Raw genomic sequence first — 25269 nt, forward strand, 5'->3', positions numbered from 1 at the left:
CACCTTCCCCATCACTATAATTAGAGATCTCGGAGTAGGCAGCAACACCAGGGACCAACAATCTGGGTACTGTCATCAGACTACTGAGTGGCAGTTGTTGCTACCTCCTCTTCCTGAACCAATGCCAAGAGTGGCTGCGCATCGGCAATGTCTTGTGATGGATCGGAAAATAATTCTTGTGACTCAAGAGGAGGGTATATGGTGGTGGTGGTGGTGTTGGTGGTAGTGTCTTTGGGGGTGCACACAGCAGAGAGTGAAGAAGAGGGTGCAGATTGAGAGGATGAGGAGGATGCAGAAGAGTAAGGCTTAGTGAGCCACTCAACCAAGTCTGGTGCGTCCTTTGACGTAATCGAACGCACCTTCTGCAATTTTCCACTTTGACTCCAGCCTGTTGCTCCTGCCCTACCCCTACCACCCCTGCGGAAGCGCCTGCTTCTTCCTCTGCCTGTCATTTTTTAAATGACCCTGTGACAAAAGTCTCTAGAGAAGTGCAGTATGTATGTGGAAGAAGGTATATAACACCCCGCTTCAATCGGTCGTTTGGGGGGCCACTGGTCTATCACACCAGTTATAATACTTTTTTTTTAATTGTGTTTGTCACTACTTGTAGTATCGCTGCAGAACCGCTCAACAGTCACAATGCTGCACAGTGGAAATGCACTATACTATGCCTTCTATATTTGCAAGTATTTTATACATGTATTACACCCCTATATGCTGCACACCAAATAGTACACCTATACCAGTCCTTAAAAGGACCTTTGTGGACCTAATAGTAGCTAGCTAGTAGCTAGTGAATTGCAGACTGTCCCTGCTCCAAACACCAAACTGTCCCTCCCTACACTGAGAAACGACAGCTGCAGAATCGGTCAGCAGCACAGCAGTGCAGTGCACTATAATATGCTTTCTATATTTGAAAGAATTATATTATATGTGTACAACCCTATATCATTTACACCTATACCAGTTCTTAAAAGGACCTTTGTGGACCTGGTAGCTAGTGATTTGCAGACTGTCCCTGCTCCAAACACCAAACTGTCCCTCAGTCCCTACACTAATAAAAGACAGCTGCTGAATTGGTCAGCACTCAGCAACACAGCAGTCAGCAGTACAGCATAATATACTTTGTATATTTGAAAGAAAGTATATTATACATGTACAACCCTATATTCTGTACACTTATATCAGTCCTTAAAAGGACCTTTGTGGACCTAATAGTAATTGGAAGATGCATCTGAATGTCCAAATAAAAAAATAGCGAATAACAACGAATACGAAAGAAATATAACGAATGGATTTGAATGAATTTGACATGATTCGGTAATTCTTTAAAGATCTAATGAAACAAAAGGTCAGCTCAAAGTAAATCTTATAGTCCAATCAGCTAATTAATTTTGTGCCGGAGGATGGATTACTGGCAAAGTGCATTCCAGAGAACTAAGTTAGAAGGGTGTTGTATTGTATTTGAGCTGAGGAGAAGAGACGTTGTCATTGTGTGTGTTAAAAGATTCAATAAACAAACGACTTTCCAAACTACGAATCATTATCACGAATGTCTATACATACATAAATAGCGAATTTCAACGAATACGAACAAATTAATTCGACACTCTACGAATAATTACGAATTATCCGAAAACATATTAACGTAACATAACGAATATAGCAGAACGAAATTATGTATTTTACAAATGACAATGAACCGAAACTAAACAAAATTTTCCGTTGTGCACAAGTCTAATAGTAATAGCTAGTGATTAAACTGACTGTCCCTGCTCCACACAGCGTCCTTTCCCTGCACTGACAAAAGACAGCTGCAGAATCGGTTGGCAGTGCACTCAGCAGCACAGCAGTCAGCAGCAGTGCACCAGAATATACTTTGTATATTTGAAAGAAAGTATATTCTAAGTGTATTACAACCCTATATACTGTACACCTATACCACTAATAGTAATAGCTAGTGATTAACCACTTCAGGACCGCCGTATTGCCAATGTACGTCAGCACAATGGCACAGGCAGGCACAATCACGTAGATGTACGTGATTGCCTTCCAGCGGGTGGGGGGTCCAATCGGACCCCCTCCCGTTGGATACGATGGTCCGGTTCCCTCCAGGAGCGCTCCGTGATGAGGGGATGGCCGTTCGTTTTCGGCCACCCCCTCTGGATCGCTCCTGGCCAATGAGAAGCTTCCTCCCACTGTGTATTGTTTACACAGGAAGGAGGAAGTGATGTCATTCTCCTCGGGGCGGTCTTTTTGACCAGACTACGAGGAGAAGACTAATAGTAAGTGTGCACCAACACTACACTGACATGTAGGTACACACAGGCACACAGACCCCCCCCCCCGATCCCCCCTCCGATCGCCCCCCGATCCCCCCCCCGCCCCCCCTCCCCCCCCCAGTCACAGTGTCACTGATTGCATTGATCATTTCTTTACTGATCAATGCATTCAGTGTCAGTTGTGACAGTAAAAACTGTCAGGACAGTTAGTGTTAGGTCCAGGGTAGCCCCTATCACCCCCCAATAAAGATTTAACCCCCTGATTGCCCCTAGAGTTAACCCTTTCACCCCCTTTTGCCAGTGTCACTAAGCGATCATTTTTCTGATCGCTGCATGTGTCGCTAGTGTCGCTAGGTAGCTAGTTATTTTTTTAGGTTCACGGCCAGGTTTTTATATCGCTAGGTACCCCGATATACTACCCAATAATGTTTTTAACCCCCTGATTGCCGCTAGTTAACCCTTTCACCCCCTTTTGCCAGTGTCACTAAGCGATCATTTTTCTGATCGCTGCATGTGTCGCTAGGTAGCTAGTTATTTTTTTAGGTTCACCGCCAGGTTTTTATAGCGCTAGGTACCCCGATATACTACCCAATAATGGTTTTAACCCCCTGATTGCCGCTAGTTAACCCTTTCACCCCCTTTTGCCAGTGTCACTAAGCGATCATTTTTCTGATCGCTGCATCAGTGTCGCTAGTGTCGCTAGGTAGCTAGTTATTTTTTTAGGTTCACCGCCAGGTTTTTATAGCGCTAGGTACCCCAATATACTACCCAATAATGGTTTTAACCCCCTGATTGCCGCTAGTTAACCCTTTCACCCCCTTTTGCCATTGTCACTAAGCGATCATTTTTCTGATCGCTGCATGTGTCGCTAGGTAGCTAGTTATTTTTTTAGGTTCACCGCCAGGTTTTTATAGCGCTAGGTACCCCGATATACTACCCAATAATGGTTTTAACCCCCTGATTGCCGCTAGTTAACCCTTTCACCCCCTTTTGCCAGTGTCACTAAGCGATCATTTTTCTGATCGCTGCATCAGTGTCGCTAGTGTCGCTAGGTAGCTAGTTATTTTTTTAGGTTCACCGCCAGGTTTTTATAGCGCTAGGTACCCCGATATACTACCCAATAATGGTTTTAACCCCCTGATTGCTGCTAGTTAACCCTTTCACCCCCTTTCACCAGCGATCACAGTATAAGTGTCACTGGTGACGCTGGTTAGCCAGCTAGTAATTTAGGTTCCCCGTCAGGTTTTTATATAGCGCCAGGGACCCCCATATACTACCTAATAAAAATTTGAACCCCCTGATTGCCCCTAGTTAACCCTTTCACCACTGATCACCGTATAAGTGTTACGGGTGACTCTGGTTAGTTTGTTTTTTATAGCATCAGGGCACCCACCATTTATTACCCAATAAAGGTTTAACCCCCTGATCACCCGGCGGGTGATATCAATTAGGTTTTAGGGTCAGGGTCTGCGTCGCCCCAGGCAGCGCTAGGTTAGTGCCAGTACCGCTAACACCCACACGCAAAGCATACACCTCCCGTAGTGCTATAGAATCTGAACAGATCAATATCTGATCTGATCAGATCTATACTAGCGTCCCCAGCAGTTTAGGGTTCCAAAAAAACGCATTGTTAGCGGGATCAGCCCAGATACCTGCTAGCACCTGCGTTTTGCCCCTCTGCCCAGCCCACCCAAGTGCAGTATCGATCGATCACTGTCACTTACAAAACACTAAACACATAACTGCAGCGATCGCAGAGTCAGGCCTGATCCCTGCCATCGCTAACAGTTTTTTTGGTAGCATTTTATATTTAAATCCGGAAGGCAGTGCTTGGTTTTCGGGGTCCCGTACGTGGCTAGGCTCCCAAAAAGTCCCCCACATGTGGTATCCCCGTACTCGGGAGAAGCAGCAGAATTTATTTTGGGGTGTAATTTGACTTCTGCCCATAGCATGTGTGAGCAATATATCATTTAGTGACAACTTTGTGCAAAAAAAAAAAAGTTTGTAATCTTCCCGCAACTTTTGGCAAAATATAAAATATTTCATGGACTCAACATGCCTCTCAGTAAATAGCTTGGGGTGTCTACTTTCCAAAATGGGGTCATTTGGGGGGGGGGGGTTTGTGCTATTTTGCATTTTATGGCCTTCGAAACTGTGATAGGTAGTGAGGAGTTAAATCAAAAATTTGCACCCTTAGAAATCCTGAAGGTGGTGATTGGTTTTCGGGGTCCCGTATGCGACTAGACTCCCAAAAAGTCCCACACATGTGGTATCCCCGTACTCAGGAGAAGCAGCAGAATGTATTTTGGGGTGTCATTTCACATATGCCCATAGCATGTGTGAGCAATATATCATTTAGTGACAACTTTGTGCAAAAAAAAAAAGTTTGTAATATTCCCGCAACTTGTGGCAAAATATAAAATATTCCATGGACTCAACATGCATCTCAGTAATTAGCTTGGGGTGTCTACTTTCCAAAATGGGGTCATTTTGGGGGGTTTTGTGCTATTTTGGCATTTTATGGCCTTCGAAACTGTGATAGGTAGTGAGGAGTTAAATCAAAAATTTGCACCCTTAGAAATCCTGAAGGTGGTGATTGGTTTTCGGGGTGCCGTGCGCGACTAGACTCCCAAAAAGTCCCACACATGTGGTATCCCCATACTCGGGAGAAGTAGCGGAATATATTTTGGGGTGCAATTCCACATATAACCATGGCATGTGTGAGCAATATATCATTTAGTGACAACTTTTTGTAAAAAAAATTTTTTTTTTTTTTTTTGTCATTATTCAATCCCTTAGGACAAAAAAAATAAATATTCAATGGGCTCAACATACCCATCAGCAATTTCCTTGGGGTGTCTACTTTCCAAAATGGGGTCATTTGGGGGGGATTTGTACTGCCCTGCCATTTTAGCACCTCAAGAAATGAGATCGGCAGTCATAAATTAAAAGCTGTGTAAATTCCAGAAAATGTACTCTAGTTTGTAGACGCTATAAATTTTGCGCAAACCAAAAAATATACGCTTATTGACATTTTTTTTACTAAAGACATGTGGCTGAATAAATTTTGCCCTCAATGTATGACTAAAATTTAGTTTATTCGATTTTTCTTATAACAAAAAGAAGAAAATATCTTTTTTTTTCAAAATTTTCGCTCTTTTTCCATTTATATCGCAAAAAAAAAAAATCGCAGAGGCAATCAAATACCATCAAAAGAAAGCTCTATTTGTGGGAAGAAAAGGACGCAAATTTCGTTTGGGTGCAATATTGCATGACCGCGCAATTACCAGTTAAAGCAGCGCAGTGCGAAATTGGAAAAAGACCTCTGGTCCTTAAGGTGTTTATTGGTCCGAGGCTGAAGTGGTTAAACTGACTGTCCCTGCTCCCCACAGCTCCCCACAGCATCCTGTCCCTACACTGACAAAAGACAGAATGTAAAATGGCCGCCAGATCAGGTCTATTTATAAGGTGGGGGTATGTCCAATTGTCCATGTGCTGAAATGTCTCAATTGGCTGTCCTGTACCCCATGATGGATGTGTCATCATGGGTCGAAGTTCTTCACAATGTAAACACATATTTCCGCCACGCGAACAACGCCAGAAGTCCGCCGGTTTGGCGAATCGCGAAGGAGCAAAATTTGCTGTGAACCGACCACCGGGCGAACTGCAAGGCCATCCCTAGTGAGAGCAGAAGCACACAGTGAGAGCAGACACACATGCAGTCTAGTCATGAGTGTCATCACTGTCAAGGAAACATCCAGAGGATTGACAGTATATGCTGAAATAGAACATGTGAATACATGTTTAGAAAATTTACATGTGTAAAATTTATATATTATGTATCTTTTATAACAAAAATAATTTATTTCTCCCTCACACCTATCTTAATTCCATTACTTTTGTGTATTATTCACCAGAGTCAGCGGCATTCCGGGTACTTTTTCGCAATTTTTTTAAATTTATGGCACATTATTGATGAGAATGTTCTGGATATTTGTAGATGAGGCTCCATCGATTAACAAGGTACTTGTAGGTTTTTTGCTGTGTCCTCTGTTTTTGGATCTTTCCTCAGGATTTACTGGTATATGCCTTTTTATGTAATGTTTGTTATGTTTATTAGATTTGTAATTTAAATATATTTCATTCCAGACAGTGAGATTAGTTCTCTCTTTTTGTCATAGTTTTGAACCTTGATCGTGTCCTGAAGAAGCCTAACGGTGAAACGCATAGACGCATAAGGGCTCACTGTACAAACTGTATAATTTTATATGATTTTTAACACTTGTGAACATTGTGTATATATTATAAAACATTTCTGAATAAATAATATTATTTATTTCCAGGGCTGCGGAAATTAACAATTAATTCCTCAATTAATCGTTCATTTTTTTGATCGGTACTCACCTCTCCGCCAGCTTCCGGGTCTTCAAGGAGTTCCGTCAAAGATCCGGTGATGTCACGGATATCGACATCACCGGTCTCCTCCCCCCTTCCCCCAGAGTATGGTAACAAAGAGTGGCTCCTCCAGTATGAGCTGTACATAGTCAGCCCAATTGAGTCCTGTCCCCAGGTGAGTGCACCAGGGTCACCCCCCTGCATGTCTCTGCTTCTCTCCTCCCCCACTCCTGGTTCTGTGCATTCTCAGGCTCTGATCCAGACACAATGCACTCATTTCCTGTAGCTTGCTCTACCGTAGGGGGAGGGTCACTGAATACTGCTTTATGTATCAAACATTTCAGCAGTAGGGCAGATTTGGGGCTGATTGGGCTCCACTCAGGGGATGTAAACACTGCTGGGATCAGTGGGATTTTCAATACATTTCTAACTGATCCATTGGACTCATCATGGGGCTGATTGCTGTAAATGGCATGAAGTTCTGCAAATAGTCCCATGTGTATGGAGGAGCCTTGGACTGCACTGAGGGGGGATCAGCATGCATTGCAGTTTGTCAAAAGTTGGGGAAGCCTGGTGATTGTGTATGGAGATGGTTGCAGGCTGCACTGGTGCTTCTCTCTTATTGTTCAGCATGGCCTGGGTCTATGTGTCCCATTGACTCCATTTTAATCAATGGCAGCCTTTTGGTAGGTGATTAGAGCGGAGGATTCACAGTCATGGAAAATCATCTCACCTTCCCCACCCTTGGTTACTTTCATTTTTCCCTAAAGAATTCTCTGTATCTACTCTGGTGTGATCTGCTAGTTTGAATTTAAAACGAATTTGTGTGAACTGTGAAGTTAAGTCATGGATTGTGGAAACTAACTAGTGCAGGGTGATTGCATACAGTGTATACCACATTTACCACTGACTAATGTAGAGTTACAATGCAAGGAGATCAGCTAAACGTAGCTGGATCTGTATGTGCGTTATAATTAATCGAAATTAGTTGATTAATTGATTAGAAAAAAAGATTAATCAAACACGAACATTTTAATTAGTAACAGCCCTATTTTTTTCTCTACTTCTCCATTGTTTCTATGCCTTTAAAGTCCGATCCATGGTTACTTTTTGAGTACCCATTTTTTTTACTCTCTAATTTAGGGATGTGACAATGTAAGTGCTCCCTCTCCCCTTTTTTGTATATTTCTATTTGACAATCCTATCTGATCCATTGGCTAACCCTGCCTTTTTTCTTGATTGCTGTTGAACCTTGAACTCCTTGCTCTTCCCCTGAAATTCCTGTATAAGCCTTGTCTCAGCACTTCCTCTTTGCCAGGTTATTGTGCCTTCTCAACCAGTGCCTTGCTCTTGTCTTTCCTACTGCCATCTGTATTTTGCTACCTCTCGTGATTGACCCTTGGCTTGTTCCTTGATTACTCAGCTGCCTGATCCCAATCTGCAACTACTCGTTACTGACCTTTATTTATTTTGGGCGGAGACTTTAACTCAGTTTTCCGACTTAACCTTGATTGTAGCAAACAAAACCAAAAACAACTCTACCCCATATTCTTGGAGAATTAATGAATCAATAATAACATACCCCTCACACCAACAAGAGATCCCATCAGTGATAAAAGACTATTTTACATTGAATTCAACCCCAGATATTTTTCCAACTACACTATAGCTAGCTCATAAAGCAGTATTGAGAGGCCACCTCTTTAAATGAGCTGCACAAAGTAATAAGAAATAAATTGGAAAAAATTCACTCTCTTACCAAAGATCTCCACACCCACAGAAGAATATCTTAAAAACATAATGAATTAGACTCATTACTCACATTTGAAGCAGAAAAGGCACCCCGCTGGTCAAAAGCAAACATTTTCCTATCTAGCAATACATATTCTACAATGTTTGCCTGCAAAATGACTCAACCAATAAAACCCACCCACATTCATAACCTCAAGAATATTACACATCGACAACTAATCACTCATCCCCAAGAGATCCCGCCTATATTCAAACAATTCTATTCAGATCTCTTCTCATTACCTACCTCATTGATTTCACCCTCGGCACTATCTTGGTTAGACAAACTCCCTATTCTGAAGCTAACCCAAACGCAAATAGACAAATTAAATGCACCATGCACGGAAGATGAACTACTTATAATAATTAAATCCCTTAAGAAAAACTCAGCTCCTGGCCCAGATGGATTCTCATCCTTCTATTATAAACAATATCACCAACTTCTAATACCAAATTTAACGAAATTATACAACATTCTTAAAGGAGATCAGTTCCCAGAGGAAATGTTACTTGCTAACATGTCCCTCATCCTAAAACCAAATAAAGATTATACATTGCCCCAAAATTATAGACCAATCTCGGTAATAAACAATGACCTTAAGATATTTAGCAGACTGTTAGCCAATCGATTGGCATCAATAATTCCCTCTGTGATTTCCCCTTATCAATCAGGTTTAATACCAGGCAGACAAATTACTGACAATATTAGATTAGTAACAAACATAATTCAAGATGCAAATATTAACTCGCGATCAGTCCTATTTCTACGCCTCGATATTAATAAGGCATTTGATAGCGCATCCTGGAATATCCTTGATATAGTGCTGAAAAGATATGATTTCAAAGGTGAATTTTTCCATGCCTTTCAAGCTCTTTATCACAACCCTTCCACTAGGATAAGATTACCAGGTTGTAATTCAGACTTTTTCAAGGTGGGCAGGGGTAGAAGTCAGGGATGCCCCTTTTGTCCCCTTACTATTTGCTCTATCGATTGAACCCTTAACCACAGCAATACTACTACACCCAGACATCAATGGTTATAAGTCAAACAATAACACCTATAAATTGAGAATGTATGCAGATAATATGGTTTTATTCCTCACACAACCCAATATAGCTTTACAAAACATCAAATTCACCTGGTCGATGGAATCTCTCTCATACTTAGGCATCTTTTTCACCCCAAACATTAATAACCTATCCTCAAAAAACTACTTACCCTTGATACAAAAATTTAGATCGATGTTTAAATTTGGAAATCCTTCAAAATATAATTTTTAGGCAGAATCACAGCAATTAAAATGACTATCAAAGATATTATACCTATTTAGGGCACTCCCAATTAGACTAAATAAAGCAATTATCAATAAATTCCAGAGAACGGAGGACTGGGCGCCCCAGATTCCTGGTTATACTATTTAGCCGCAAGATGGTCTCAAATTGCACAATGGCATATTCTCAACCCCAAGATCCCATGGGTTAGGTTTGAAAGAGACTCAATTCTACCATATTTTATCTAAGGTGTATTATAAGAAAACAAGGTTTCAAACAATACCCTAGACACTCTTAACCAACTATTCTCAAAATCATACCAATTATGGAAACTACACAATAAAAAATACAATAATAAAAATAATATTATATCTAACACCCCCCCACATGCCTCTTTTGTAGGAGATCCAAAATTCTCCCTACATACGCACGAAGCTGGAGACATCTCATGGTGGACAAACAACAACCTAACATCCCTTTTTAATTTTATAGAAAACAGAAATAACAGATACAGCTGGGCAGGGCTGCTATTAGAAACCAAGTAGCCCCATACAGACAACCTGACATGGGGCCTCATAAAGCCAATTCCTCAGTTATGAATGAACACAGTATGTGATCAGTACGGATCATTGTGTTCATTCAAGAAAGGAAGGGGCTGGTAAATATGACACATTTGCTGGACCCTTCCCCACCCTCAATCTTGAAAATTCCTATTGTGTGCTTGTAGCTGCCAGCGGGAAGGAGAAGAGGGAAGCCAGAAGCACTGTGGGGTGGGGGGGCACATAGGGGGGCTTGGGCAACAGGGGGAAATTAATAGTTCACAGGGACGGTGATCGTGTGAGAGGGGGGCATTTACAGGAAACAATCCTTTGTATGGTGCTCTCTGCAGCAGCTAAAAGCCAGTGGGAGCAAGAGGAGAAGGAGCCAGCTTTCAGCTGCTGCAGAGAGAGCTATACAAGGGATTGGTTCCAGTAATTTCTCCTTTGGCCACACCGATCACCCTCCCTGCCCACATCCAGCTTAACCTATTGCCTGGGCCCTCCCCTTTTTTTTTCCTCATTACATTTTTATTGAAGATAAAATGAAATACAAACTCAGGGTACAATTTTGTCAACATTACAAATACATCAACTGGCGGCTGATACAAAGAAAAGAAGAAAAAATATAAACAAATATCATAGGAATAATAGTAGGTTGTAAACCCTATCACTGATAGTGCTAGCTCCAACACCACAGTGCCCAATATCTCCAGCAGCTTTATGCGGTTGCAGTTTACCAACTCTAGACGCACCCAGGGGAACACACTGCATCCAGAGGCTGGAAACCCGCCACTTCTATTTTTATCTTCCACAGCACTATAGCGTCGTCAGTGTCTCTAGTTAAAGCTATACATTTCTATGTCATTTTAGTCCAAAATTTGGCTTAAATTGTAGTTAGAACCGGATATTGAATCCGCAGCTAATGATGTATGTTAACAACAAAAGGTAGAAAAAAATAAAAAGCAACTGAAAGCAAAGAATTAAAAAAGGATTGGATGTGACTTTACGCTACTTTGCACTCCCAATACCAGGGTAAAGACTATGTCAAGAGATTGTACTTTATTACTTCTATACCAGACTATCCGTGGTTTCCAGATCTGATAACTGGAGTTAAGATTATTTTGAGATGCTAAATACATAACTTCATAGTTAATATGTAAATTGGTTGTTCTTATTACGTTTGCCAGATTAGGAGGTTCAGGATTTGCCCATCTCCTCATCAGTTCCAAGCGCGCACTAAGGAGGATATGGGACACGATATTCCTATGGAAATAAGGAATGTCATCTATCCCCAAAGACAAAATTGTGAAGCTCGGTTTGTGTGTTATTCGTACTCTAGAGAAATGGTGCAAAAGTGTAAGAGTTCTTGACCAATACCCCCTCAGGTTTGGGCAAGCCCAAAGGATATGTAGCAAGGAGCCTCTTTGACCACATTGTCTTCAACAGAGTGGGGACTTACTTGGGTCAAACCCACCTAATCTTGTGGGAGTTAAATACCATCATAGTAGGATCTTCTGACTCCGACAAGTTGGTGCTTTTTGTGGCACTATAAACACATGATATAGCATATTTCCATTGCTCAGGAGTCCAGGAAACCTGCAAATCTATTTCCCATGTTCTCATTGAGTGAGTTTTTGCAAAGACATTCTTTTGATGGAGCGAATCATAGAACAGGGAGATGCCCTTAATGGAAGTATTAAGATTATGAAAATATAAATACATCTGCCAAGGTAAGGCAGTGGACATATCTATTGGCGACGCTAGTAGATGTGAAATTTGAGTGTAGGCGTAGTGGTCTTTTGATTCTAGATTGTATTCAATTTGAAGGGACCGAAAGGTTTTCAGAGTGGGGCCAATTTTAATGTCCTCAACAGTAGTTATACCCTTGGATTCCCAATGTTTAATATGTAAATTTAGGATCAATAATTGCAAGCTTGTGATAGGGTGTTGAAAATTTTTAGATTTGGTATTAGGTATAGAGGAGTTCAGAAGTAGATTCCACATCTGAAGCGAAACTCCCAAGATCTACTAGTCAGTAATAAGTCATACTGCTTAAGATTTGGGGATTGCCAGGACTCTAGCTCTCACCATCTCGGAGTATGATTCCCTGGGAACCAGTACTTTAGTTGAGATAAAATTGCTGCCGTATGGTAATCTTTTAGATATATATGACCCACTCCTCCCACTGACTTAGATTTAATTCATTTCTGGAAGGTGCACCTAGCCTTTTTCCCCTGCCAGAGAAATTGTTTATTATTGATTGCGCTGTTTGGAAAAAGCTTCCTGGTATTGGTATGGTTTCGCTGCGAGATCACCGCTATCGGCAGCGGGAGAGGTGCCACCCCCCGCCGCCCTCCTGCACCTTCCGCCGCTTACCGGAGCCGTCGGTAGCGGCGGAGGCGATCGGGTCCTTTTGCTATTTGGGTATGGAGACGAGTGAGGCTAAGATGGCCCCCACTCGTCTCTATACCATAGGAGGGCAGAAGCGACGTCAAAACGTCACTTCCGTCCATACCTCTTAAAGGTATATTTTTTTTTAATGTCATTTGTTTGCATTTTAGTCCAAATATGAGATCTGAGGACTTTTTGACCCCAGATCTCATATTTAAGAGGACCTGTCATGCTTTTTTCTATTACAAGGGATGTTTACATTCCTTGTATAAGTGATCCATTTTATTTATTTTTTTAAAACAGTGTAAAAATAAAATCAATTAAAATAAATAAGAAAAAAAAGGTTTTTAAAAACACCCCGTCATGACGAGCTCGCGCACAGAAGTGAGCGCATATGTGAGTAGCGCCCGCATATGAAAATGGTGGTCAAACCGCACATGTGAGGTATCACCGTGATCGATAGAGCAAGAGCAATAATTCTAGCCCTAGACCTCCTCTGTAACGCAAAAAATGCAACCTGTAGAATTTTTTAAATGTCGCTTATGGAGATTTTTGAGGCTACAAGTTTGACGCCATTCCACGAGCGGGCACAATTTTGAAGCGTGACATGTTGGGTATCAATTTACTTGGCATAACATTATCTTTCACAATATAAAAAAAAATTGGGCTAATTTTACTGTTGTCTTATTTAAAAAACTGCATTTTTTTCAAAAAAAAGTGTGCTTGTAAGACCGCTGCGCAAATACGGTGTGAAAAAAAGTATTGCAATGATCGCCATTTTATTCTCTAGGGTGTTAGAAAAAAATATATATAAAATGTTTGGGGGTTCTAAGTAATTTTCTAGCAAAAAAACCTGTTTTAAACATGTAAACACCAAATCTGAAAAAGAGGCCTGGTCCTTAAGTGGTTAAGTTATACAACTTGCTATAATATAAACTAAAGGCATCAGCAATTTTTTGTGGGTGATATAACTTTTGTTTAGTAGTAGGATGGATTATGTATTGTATTTTATGTTGATACCTATGTCCTTTAAGGACCTGTGCTAGAAGCTTCCCTGCTTTGTTGCCTGTGGTATAGTAATTTATCTTAAGTCTCTTAGCTGTTTTCGCGAAATTTTCGAATAGATGTAGTCGGAGGTCAGATCTTAGTGTTGTCAATTTCTGGGACATCGATAGGGAGAAATTATGTTTATTCTGGCTAAGTCTGCAATTGTAATAACCGGCTCATTAATTCACTGCTGCCTCTGCTTCCTAACCCCAGCTCCCAGTTGTATAAGAATACCCCTCATATACACTTTTTGTGCGTTCCACAGTACAAACGGGTTAGACACTGAACCTTCATTATCAGCAAGAAAATTTGATAAATGGGTCTGGATCTTTTCTTTTAAGACTGGCTGTTGCAGTGAAAACGTATTGAGTCTCCAAATGGGTTTTATTCCTGGGGTAGAAGAGGCTGCTATAGACAGAGTTAATGATGCGTGATCAGACCAGGTTATTGAATTTATACCAGTTGATACAGTTTGTAAGAGAACCTGTTGGTCTACCAAAAAAGGATAAATTCTGGTATAAACCCCATGAGGTGAGGAGAAAAAAGTGAAATCTTTTTCATTGGCGTGCATACAGCACCAGGCATCTTATAAGTTCTGTCTATAGATGGACTGTAACAGATAACACCTAGTGGTTTTGGTAGTCGAGTCCATCAGAGGGTCTGGAGTAATATTGAAATCCCCACATATACCGGCCCTTTTTGCATGCTTCAATCTTTTTCATCAACTTATTAAAAAAATGCACCTTTCGGCTATTAGGAGAATAAACATTTGCTAAGGTATAAACAATAGAATTCAGCTTGCATATCAATATTATAAATCTACCCAGAGGGTCTTGGACTTGTTCTAGTAACGTAAAGGCCACAGTGTCCTGGATTACTATTAGGACACCTTTCATTGTGGTGTCCGCATTAGTGATGAACACATAGGGGAAGCTTCGATGTGAGCACTTTAGTGGTGTCTGTTTACAGAAGTGAGTTTCTTGCACGCACACAATATCGCTGTGATGCAAAAGCGCTTCTCTCAACAAGGACTTCCTCTTCGCAGGGTGATTGAGCCCCTTAGTGTTAATTGAGATTATATTAAGTGGCATATTTGGGTATCAGATACTTGTTTGGATAGTTCTGGATGAGATATAAAAGAATTGGAGTATATTGGTACATCAGTACTTACAAAAGTAGGCATGGGTTGACATAGTCCGCTTATGGTAGTTCCATATTTCCATCCTTTGTTCAGAGTCTGTTGCATCTTCTATCATTGTCCACATCCAAATGGTAGATCGGAGCTATATAGGTATAGTTCAAGAAAAAATAAATAAAGAGCAAACAAAACAAACAATAGCGCATGGAGTGGATTTCCTTCACCCCAAACCAACATTTAGGAAGTGTCCAATCCTTCCAAAGGCAGCACTGTGCTGCAACGTGTAATTGGAGAATTAGTTTGGTCCTGGAATAAAATTTGCTCTGCCCAGGGACAGAGGGTCAAGAGCCCATACAGCCTTCCTTTAAATGTGAGATTTGGCATTTTTTCCAGTGACTTGTTTCCAGTCTTGTTCCACTCTGTGTGGGGTGTTGGTGGTCATCTTGTCGCCTTCTTCGTCTGGTAAGATGCCCCACTCTCTATGTAAATCAATGCCTTTTTCCAAAGACGTTATGGTAAATGAACGGCTATCCCTTGTAATTGAAAGTTTAGTTGGGTAACCCCATTGGTAGACAATCTGATGGTTGCGCAAAATCTTAGTCACAGTGTTGAGGCTTTTCCTCTTTTGTAGAGTGTACTGTGACAGATCGCTGAAAAACTGTAATTGATGATATGACAGCGGAATTGCTTCTTGCTTCCTCATGACCACCATAAGTTGCTCTTTGATATTGAAAAAGTGCAACCTGAGTAGCAAATCTCTAGATGCTTGTTCTGATATGTGAGATGGTTTTGGCAGGCTGAGGCATGGTGTGTTTTCTTGCCCTAGGTTATGGAATATGGCTGGAGATAATGTTGCTGAGAAAAAAGTTTTGTTTGTAGGCCCAGATTCCTGTGAAAATATGTTTTCAGTCACCCCTAGCAACAAGGAGTTTCCTGTTGTGCCTGCAGGGGGTGCTAAACAATAGGAGATGCCTGCTGTAGTTTCATCCCATGGCCACCAGGGGAAGTTGGCCAGTAAAAGTGCAGCAGAGGACTGGTGCATAAGACGACGTAATCAAATGAAGATGGGGACACCAACTACTGCGGTGGGTAAGACTGTCTTTAATGAAATGATGGCTGGAACTGCTGATTTCATGTATAAAAGGACTGGTTACAAGACTGTCCATGATGAGGTGAGAGTGACCCAAGTTAGTGGGGCCACTGAATGTGCACTTGAGAATGACTTTTCCCTATACAGTGGAAATGCAAGGGTCAAAGCCCAAATAGAACCTGTGTTGGTGACTAAAAGTGTTGTGTCTAGTGACTATCAGGCTCAAGTTGGCCGTTGGCTAGGACAACCTGCAAAAGCTAAAAATGCTATAAGTGTTACTGTTAATGAAAAGTTTGCTGCTGTTGGGAAAACTTTTGCTCTGAAAGAACCTGTGGTTAGCAAAAGTGGGCCATTGCCTGTAGCAACTGCTGGTAAGACAGCACAGTTGTCCACAGGAATCTCCAGGGATCTTCATGTATTGGAGTCAGAGGTTGCCCTGGACAACTGCAATGTCACTCTGGTGGGACAGAATGGAACTGTACCGTGTAATAGTAATGTGTTAGTGCAAGCTGCTAGTACTAAAAATGTGCAGGTGAATGGTGGATTAACACAACCTGTGAAAAATGCAAAGGTGTGTTAGGTTTATGAAACGCAAGCCGAGAAAGGTGGTGAATATGGTGTATTGCAACCTGTGCTACCACAGTCTGACATGATTTACAATGACTGGTGTAATGAGTCTGCAGCTAAGCCAGTCTGTTCTTATGTGTCTCCTTGGGCAGATGGATCGGTGCTGAGGAGTACCGCAGAAGGGAGCGCACATACAATAGATTGGGATAGTTGGAGTAAAAATCTTATCTCCCTGATAGATAAGGCTTTTATGCACAAAAATAAGGTGGACACGGTTTCTGCTGTACCAGCAGGGGAGGCTGCAGAACGGCTTGTACCTGAGGGCGCGGTGGCTGCTGCAAGGGTTAACCCTTGTGAGCAGGATGAACCAAATAAGGGCACAGCAGAGACATTGTCCGTGACCCACAAAACTGAGGTTGGCATGGAGTGTCAACGTGACGTTGTCGCTGGTAATGTTCTGGAGCAGTTCACTGATGCTGAGCCTGAGAAGTTGGGTATAAGTCCAGCACCTGGCAGCGCTCTGGTGGAGCACCAGGCTGTGTTTACCTCCAGCTGGGAGGAGGTTCCGTTAACCGTTGCAACTTTTCAAGTCTCAGCAAGTGAGTCTTTCTGCATCCCCAGTGTCATGAAAGTCCCCAGGAAGGACTTAGGTCTGGAGTCAAGGGCCTGGTTATTAACCAAAGCATTAAAAGAGATGCTTGAACTTTCGGATGTACAGCCAATCTATACTAGTGTGTCTCCTCCACAGTCTGATGGTCTGGTACTGTGGAGTACCTCTAGGTGGAGCACTGTATGGCAGGCTATACAGAGCAAAGAAAAACAGGACAGGAATGGTTTATTCCTAAATTTACTACTTTTGTTAAAAGTTGCCACTACGTATGCTGCTGGATTACGTCCAGAAGAAATATTTGAGACAGACTTTGGAGAAATGGAAAATGAGCCTAAGATGTCTGTGGTTTCACCTCCTAACAGCCAGACGGGAAGCATTTCTGCTGCTAGGGTTCAGGGTGGTGCTGGTCAGTTGTCGATGAAGGGCACGTATACTGCACCAGTAGAAAAATCACATGAGGTGGAAGGGCCATGTGTGGACCTGAAAGCAGCAGAGATCCTGACCAGGGCTCAAACAAAGGTGGTTAAAGAGACTGGGGTTCCCAGTCCAATGGTTGGTTTAGGTGACAAACCTAATAAGGTCCCAGAGTCAGGGGAATGGACAAGGAGCGTGATAAAAATGTGTATGTGGATTAGACGAGAGCTTGCCTGTTCAGGTGGATAAAAATACAGATGGCATCAGAACAGGTCAAGTGGTAGGACAGCTACTAGGGGAGGCGATGTCCTGTGAGGTTCTTGTGGGTGAAGACGGCCCTCCATTATGTGTGCCCTCTGCGGACTTTACCCTAGCAAATGTTGAAAAAAAAGGCATTGGTGACATGTGTAACATTGAGAGGTCTAATGTTGGTTTGAATATGTCTGTCAATGATGAACCAAGTAATGTGTTAATGGTGCATGATAATGTGGTGTCCAAAGGTACAGGTAAACCTGGTAAACAATTAGTGACTGCTGAGTCAGGTACCAGAAATAAGAGACGGGTTCCTGTTATAAACACTATAGAAATAGGCCCCCTACAGTCTCAGAACAGTAATGCTGAGAGAGTTTTGGGGAAACCAGGAAACTTAAAGCGTGGAGGCAGAAGGGTTGGTATTAAGACCAGGGGTACCCTGTTTAAATTTCAGGAGAAGAAGTCCTTATACAAATGCACCCGGAAGAAGAGTCGGGAAGATCTCAAAACCCATTACAGAGTGACAGGGGGGCAAAGAGAGAGGCACCAATGGAAGTGGTGGGTTGAGTTCCCCTTTAGGAGAAGTGAGGTTGGACAGGGTTTGACTTCTGTAAGGTGTAGTTGGCACATAGGTGTGTATCGCTCTCTGGTTCGAAACAAGGGGGAGGGATATGTGACAGTACAGTTCCCTGTCCTAGTAATTGTCGCCCAGGATTCTCATATAGGCAGGTTGAGGGGCTCCAGGAGTATTTAATGTGGAGGAATCTGTTTTATCAGTTTCCTCCAAAGTTTGTAAAATCCACTTGGGGACCTGGAGCCCGGAGATTCCATAGCGTTATGGGTAGGATGGAATCTCCAATCCTGGGACTGGGTTTTTGGAACAGCCAGGAGTCTGGCTGGTTGATTGAGCAGGTGGGTCCTGGGCTAATAACAAAGTTAGGATTAGGGTTCTGGGCTCCACCCAGAGAGACAGGAGGTCTCCAGGAGTCCAGAGAGTGCAGGTGTGCACTAGAGAAAGTCAGAGACCCAAGTCTGAGGATCAGAGCAGTGAGGGGATGCTTTCTAGATAGACACTGTGTGTGTTAAAGCTGTGCGCATCTGAGACAAATGAGAGCCTGAAGTGGAAGGCCTGAGCAGCAAGGAAGCTGAAAAGAGGTACAGTAGTTGTGCAGGAACCCTGTTATAAGGCCAAGAGGGCTGAATTGTAAAAGCCTAGGTGGCAGTGCTGCTGAAGAGAGCCAGGTGGCTTGGCATTTTTCATGTATTTTTTTTGGCAGAAGAACCCCTGTGTGGGCAACCAAGTGCATGTGTGAACTTTATGATGTTCCTTTTTAATAAAAGTGGGCTACCATGCCCTTAACCGAAAGATCCTGTTCGCTGTGAACTTACTGAAAAGGCATCTGCCACTGAGTTAAACATCCCCCAATGTTACACTAGCCATACTATGACATCCATGCCTGGTCAGTTTGTGTCCACCTAGCCATTCTGTGACAACCATGCCTGTTCAAATGATAAACCGTCTTATGGATAACAACCACATAGCAAAAAATAAACAATGGATTCGAGGAGTAGTTAGTATAAGCACCCTCATCTTGAGGCAAAAAAGAAAGAATAGTATAAGATATGTATATTTAAAAAATAAAAGCCATACAAATAAGAGTTATATTGGATATCAACTAAATGTAATTATATCACGACCAAAAGAACCAGAGCTGGGTTTCCTCAATAAGTAAAGATCTAGACAATGGCTGCACATAACCTTTGCCAAATAGAGGATATCCAATAAATAAGTAAAATGTTTGCTACAAAAACAACCATATACACATATCACTGACATTGCCAGGTGTACCTAAAACACAGTTAACGTGAGAGGAAAAACACAATAAATCAATAAATGCTTACCACTTGTAAAATGTTTAACCAAAGAAAAGGAGTCTGCACAGCCCCTGTTTAGGGATGGAGGGAGCGAGGGTATTATCCTCATTCAAAAAGACTCCTCAATAGTGCCTATCTGGGTCTTCCAAGGACCTCACAATTCAGCATGTACAACCCCAAAGCCCGCCTTCCCCTCTATATAGAATCTAGAGCAGTGGTCCCCAACCTTTTTGGCACCGGGGACAGGCTGTGTGCAAGAAAATTGTGGCATGGCCCGGGGGGGGGGGGGGGGGAGGGGTTCATGGGGCACGCGTGGGGGTAAGCGATTTTTCGCTGGCAATTTTTCAGGGCAATTGCTGGTTTTAGCGCTTCAATCATCCCGGCACCATGGTTGTTATGGTGTCAGGATGATTGAAACGCATTATTTCTATCATTAAATTGTAATATAAAATTAAATAGTTCAACTCACCATAATGCAGGATCAGTGGGAGCCTTGAGTGTGTCACTTACCACCATCGATTGTCACCTGCCACCATCGTTTGTCACTTGCCACTATGCCTGCCACCAGATGAGGATCTTACTTGCCACTATGCCTGCCACAAGATGGAGATGTCACTTGCTACGCTGCCTGCTACCAGATGGGGATGTCACTTGCCACGCTAACTGCCAACAGATGTAGATGTCACTTGCCACTGTGCCTGCCACCAGATGGAGATGTCACATGCCACTGTGCCTTCCACCAGACGGAGATGTTACTTGCCACTATGCATGCCACCAAATGGGGATGTCACTTGCCACGCTGCCTGCTACTAGATGGGAATGTCACTTGCCATGCTGCCTTCTACCAGATGGGAATGTCACTTGCCATGCTGCCTGCTAGCATCATGGGGATTGCCACAGTTACCTGGCTGCCACCCAAAAAATAGCAGTTTGTCATGAATTAATTTACATGTAAAATCAATCTCCCGTCAGCATTGCAGAGTACTTGCAGCCAGGTACAACGCTGTCAGACTCTCCTCAGTGCGGGTACATTAGCTGCAGGTAAAACACAGGCACATGCGATTGCGAGTGAGAGATGAGAGTGAGGGCGGGCGGTGAGAGATGATGTCGTTCTCTCTGTTCTGGGTCGCGGCTGCACCTCTGTGTAGAGCAACCTTCACTGCCCTATAAGTAAGGGCAGAACAGCTGTGCGGGCAATGAGAGATGATGTCATCTCTCTCCCTCGCCACCGCACCTCTGACGTTACTTGTCTCCTCCACGGCTTGGCAGCAGAACCGCCATGGCCCGGTGTTGGGCTGCGGCCCACAGGTTGGAGACCTCTGCTCTAGAAGACTTAGTACTTACCGCTCAAAATAGAAGCAAAAGATATATGAAAACATGGGCATATTGAAACATGTTCGTAGATTCGAGTGAAGGGAAGTCCCTCCTGATGGGTTGTTCTTCCTTTCTTCTTTTCTGCAAAGTAAAGGCATAATGTGCTAGTATGCATCGCATAAACTAAACACTACCATGGGCCATCACATAACATTCAAGCACCACTATGAACCACGGGTATACAAATTTGCCGCCCTTGAGTTTTTGTATGAAGACCCTCGATGGGGCAACTTTGACCAGAAAGTTCTTCAAAAAGAAACCCAATGGGTCTATAGCCTACGGGCCACCCATTATCCTGATCTGAATGATATGATGAGCTTTAGACCCTTTCTATAAGACTCTGTATTAACCTGTATGTTCCTGTGAGCCCAACGTATGTCTGTTTTTCACTTTTTCCACATTGAGTTTCTTTTCCCTCTCCCTCTTTGTCCCCTTTTAAGTAAATATAAATATATATTATTTTTGTAAGTACTATCTTGCGCCTCACTTATAGTGACTAATATTCATTATATATAGGATCCCAGATATGACTACATGAGATACCACGTAATATACAACAATGTATGGTATATGATTACATCATTGGGTTATATGTTTAAATCTACTGGATTTCTCACTAATGGAAGCTTTAATTAGAAATATGTAAAAAAATGTAAATAAAAATACTCTTTATGTTTATGTATCTTTTTCTAAGTGTTCATGTATGTTTTTATTTGGCTAGCATGTGCTCTCTATTCATAATGATTGTAGGGTTTGGATGCTTTTCAGTCTTGATGTGAGACTGTTTGCTTCTTTTTCCTTTGTTTATTTATATATGTGTGGGCAGTGTGGTGTTTATGGTTTCTTTGTGAGCGAACAAGTCTGTGGATATCTATTCGCCTGTGGGGCGCATGCGCCAACTAATCATCTGACTACTGTGATATTCGCAGCAATCGTGGCCCCTTTGGGCTTTATGTGGTGCCTGGATGTGTCGGCATTGTATTGTGCTGCCATGCGCAGAGGCCGCCTTGTCTGTTATAGGCATCTCATGTCTGTGAGCATGCATAAGTTAGATCCACAACCCCCAGAATGCAGCTTGGATAGTATGACGCGCCGATGCATGCGCATCTGATGGCTTAGCGAATTCCTTTTATGGTTCTGGCGCGCACTTGAAATGGTGTGTTTTTTTTTTATTTGGCCAACAATCCCCATAATTCACTCTGCTCACTATGATTACCGATTGGTGCACATCATCATATGATACAGGTGTGCTCCTAATATAAATTACCCACGCTTGCAGCCCCAAGGTGTGCACAGCATTGGGCTATCTCCCAGGGGTATGCCTTCATTGTCTCCATAAAATGTAAGTACTTTTATTTGGACACTATACAAACTTTATTTGGGCAGTTGACATGGTGGTTATTATTCCTTTTGTCTCTCTCACCATTGCAGACTTTTACCTTTAGTTTTTATATGCTGTTTGGCCATAATATGTGTCACAAGCATCTACTAAGCTTCATGTGGATGGGATTATGTCCTCTATTGGCCGTCCCCATTGATGGTAATATACTGACTGAGACTTCTTTCCTGCCCCTGCTATAAGTAACTATAAATTTTTGTTTGGTAGGTACGCTGTCTATACAACCAATCTGTGCTATTATGTATATATAATACACTGAAGTTAGATGGCGGTTATTATTGGTCTTTTTATTTTATTTTTTATGTTAGTACTCATCAGAATGTGCCACCTGCTGTCCACTTTATCACAGCATGGTTGACAGCTCCATATATTTGGATCTGTCCTGGTTACTATGACATTTGTACTTGAAGCGCATTTGAAGGTATTTTCACATCTTCTCTTTTTCTCCATCGTTTTTGATTATGCTTGCCTCCCTGCTTTCTGGATAGTTGAGCACATGCTTTTTAAATGTGACATACAATGCAAAGGCTATGTATAGATGTGTTGTTTCGAATTTTAACTCTGATATTTCTCATTTCAGATAGTGAGATTTATTGCTGCTCTCTTTTGCTACGTCTTTGAACCTTTTTCCGTGTCCTGAGGAAGCCTTTACAGCGAAAAAACGTAGATGTGATGCACAAGGGCTCAATTTATAAATTATATAATTTCATATGATTTTTATATTGTTTTGAACACTGTTATGATGTTGTATTTTTCAATACAATAAAAACATTTTTTTCTATTTTTCTACTTTCCTATTTGCTTCCATGCCTTAAAAGTCCGACCTGTTGATATCTATTTGGTATCTTCTTTGTTTTCCCTTAATATATTATGGATGTGGCACTGTGGGTGCTCCCTCCTTCCTATTTCTCCTATGCATTGCATACTAGCACATTATGTGACACTTACCTGCAAACGAACCCTGCGCCGCATACATGTTTGCCCATCTTCCTTCCAGGGCCACGGATTCCGGCTATGTGACTGGCCGGAGCAGAGCAATGTCAGAGCACAGTAGTTGCCGGTCACGGCATACACTACTGAAGAAATGGTACAGACGGCCATTCCTTCAGAGTGCATTCGTCGATTACATCATCAGCGCAGTATACAGTAAGTATTTCCTAAACGGCGCACATTTAGGAGATATTTACAGTACATATAGGTAAGCCTTATTCTAGGCTTACCTATAGGTACAAATGTTACACAGAGGTTTACAACCTCTTTAATGGAGACCAGCCATACGCTTTACAACATTTTAATGGCACATTACAGATGTCCTCTGGTAAAATTTTAAAGTATAATCAACCATTTCGAATCAGTGGGAGCGGGACTTCACTCTTAACCTCCCTGGCGGTATGATTATTTCAGATTTTAGGTGCTGAAAGCAGTACCATTATTTTGCATTAAAAATTGGCGTTTTATATTGTAGGCCTGTAATTCTTAGGAATAACTCACTTAAATCTGTCCAAACCAGAATCTAGTAGACATCCCGTGTATGATAAATTTTGAAAAATTAAATCATAAATTATTATATAATAAATAACTGTAAATAATTATACCAAATAATAATATAACAATAATAAAAATTGTTTGATGTAATCAAATCAAAAACACAGAAATTTGCTCTATTCAGTATTTGATGACGGATCTCCCCACAAATCGCTATCACTCAATTCTGCAAGTGATTCCAATTTATTATTGCTGTTTTCTAGCTGGTCTAAAATCACTTTTGATGTAAAGGGACAGTTTTGGTTGCTATGGACAATCTCCAGTTTCCCGGCAGAAAGAACAGTTTTTATATTATAACATTGCATGCAGGACACTGGAGAAACCGCTAGGGACAAAGGGGATGTGAAATAATTACATACAGCAATGTAATCTGTAAGATTACATTATACTGTATGTAATGTGTGTGTTTTACTTTTTGAATTTGGCGCCGTTATCCATCCCCGTGCGTCGCAACGCTGGCAGGGAACGGAGCCCGGCGTTGTGATAGATCGAGCAGAGGACGGCTCGCTCGCACAGCGGGGGGACATTGCTGGATCCAGGGGATAAGGTACGTAACCTCTTCCTTGATCCAGCGATGCGGTCTCGAAGTCTGGCTCAGGGTTACCGCTAATGGTAATACATTTTCTCTCCCCGAGCCAGACTCGGGAATAAAGCCGGGGGGGGGGGGGGGGGTAAAACTATCTGATTGGCAAAACATTGCTTTGTCCAAGATATCTATTAACACAATATTGAAGCTAATTCTGAAACCCTTCTACTTTGGTATTTAGTCCCATCCAGGGTAGCGAAGATGCACCTGTCTGCATCCTCCACTTGTTTTTGGTGCTGTGGCCAGATGGGTACGATTCATCATGTCTGGTGGCATTGCCCCATATAGTCACAAGATTTTTGATTTGATTATTTAACTTGGTGCATTCAGTGATGGGAGTTACTATCCATAGATCCCCAGAACCAGCCCTCTTCCAAAGAATTCCTGCTAAGGCCCCCCCAAAAAAATGGAACTTCCGCTGTCCAGATTCCTCCCCCCTCTGGTGTCACATTTTGCACCTTTCAGGGGGGAGGGGGGAGCAGATACCTGTCTAATACAGGTATTTGCTCCCACTTCCGGCAAAAGTATGCACGACGATCTATGCTATGTCCGGTCCCTTCTCCCCCCCTGCTATCTTCTGCGAGACACACAGGTCCCAGAAGACAGCGGGGACCACTCAGAACATGCAGCGCAAATCGTGCAAGGCTTCACTTCCTGATTTCCTTACTAGCAATGTCAGTGTCTGCACCTGGAGCTGAGGGG

General features: G+C 42.2%; 1 protein-coding gene across 3 annotated transcripts in view; it reads right to left on the reverse strand.

Annotated features, from left to right (window-relative positions):
- LOC143988637 (beta-galactoside alpha-2,6-sialyltransferase 1-like) overlaps positions 1-25269 on the reverse strand; it is a 180542-nt gene that overhangs the window by 70270 nt on the left and 85003 nt on the right. The window contains exon 1 of one of the 3 annotated variants that reach the window (XM_077488342.1): positions 21008-21115. The exons of the other annotated variants lie outside the window; for them this stretch is intronic. Coding sequence (XP_077344468.1) covers positions 21008-21048 — 41 coding nt within the window. The 5' untranslated portion in view covers positions 21049-21115. Of the gene's footprint in view, positions 1-21007; positions 21116-25269 lie in introns of those variants that run through there. 3 annotated transcript variants of the gene reach the window in all.

Source organism: Lithobates pipiens, unplaced genomic scaffold (assembly GCF_037356315.1).
Source record: "Lithobates pipiens isolate NorthernLeopardFrog02 unplaced genomic scaffold, aLitPip1_a1.2 Scaffold_18, whole genome shotgun sequence".
NCBI classification, from domain to species: domain Eukaryota; kingdom Metazoa; phylum Chordata; class Amphibia; order Anura; family Ranidae; genus Lithobates; species Lithobates pipiens.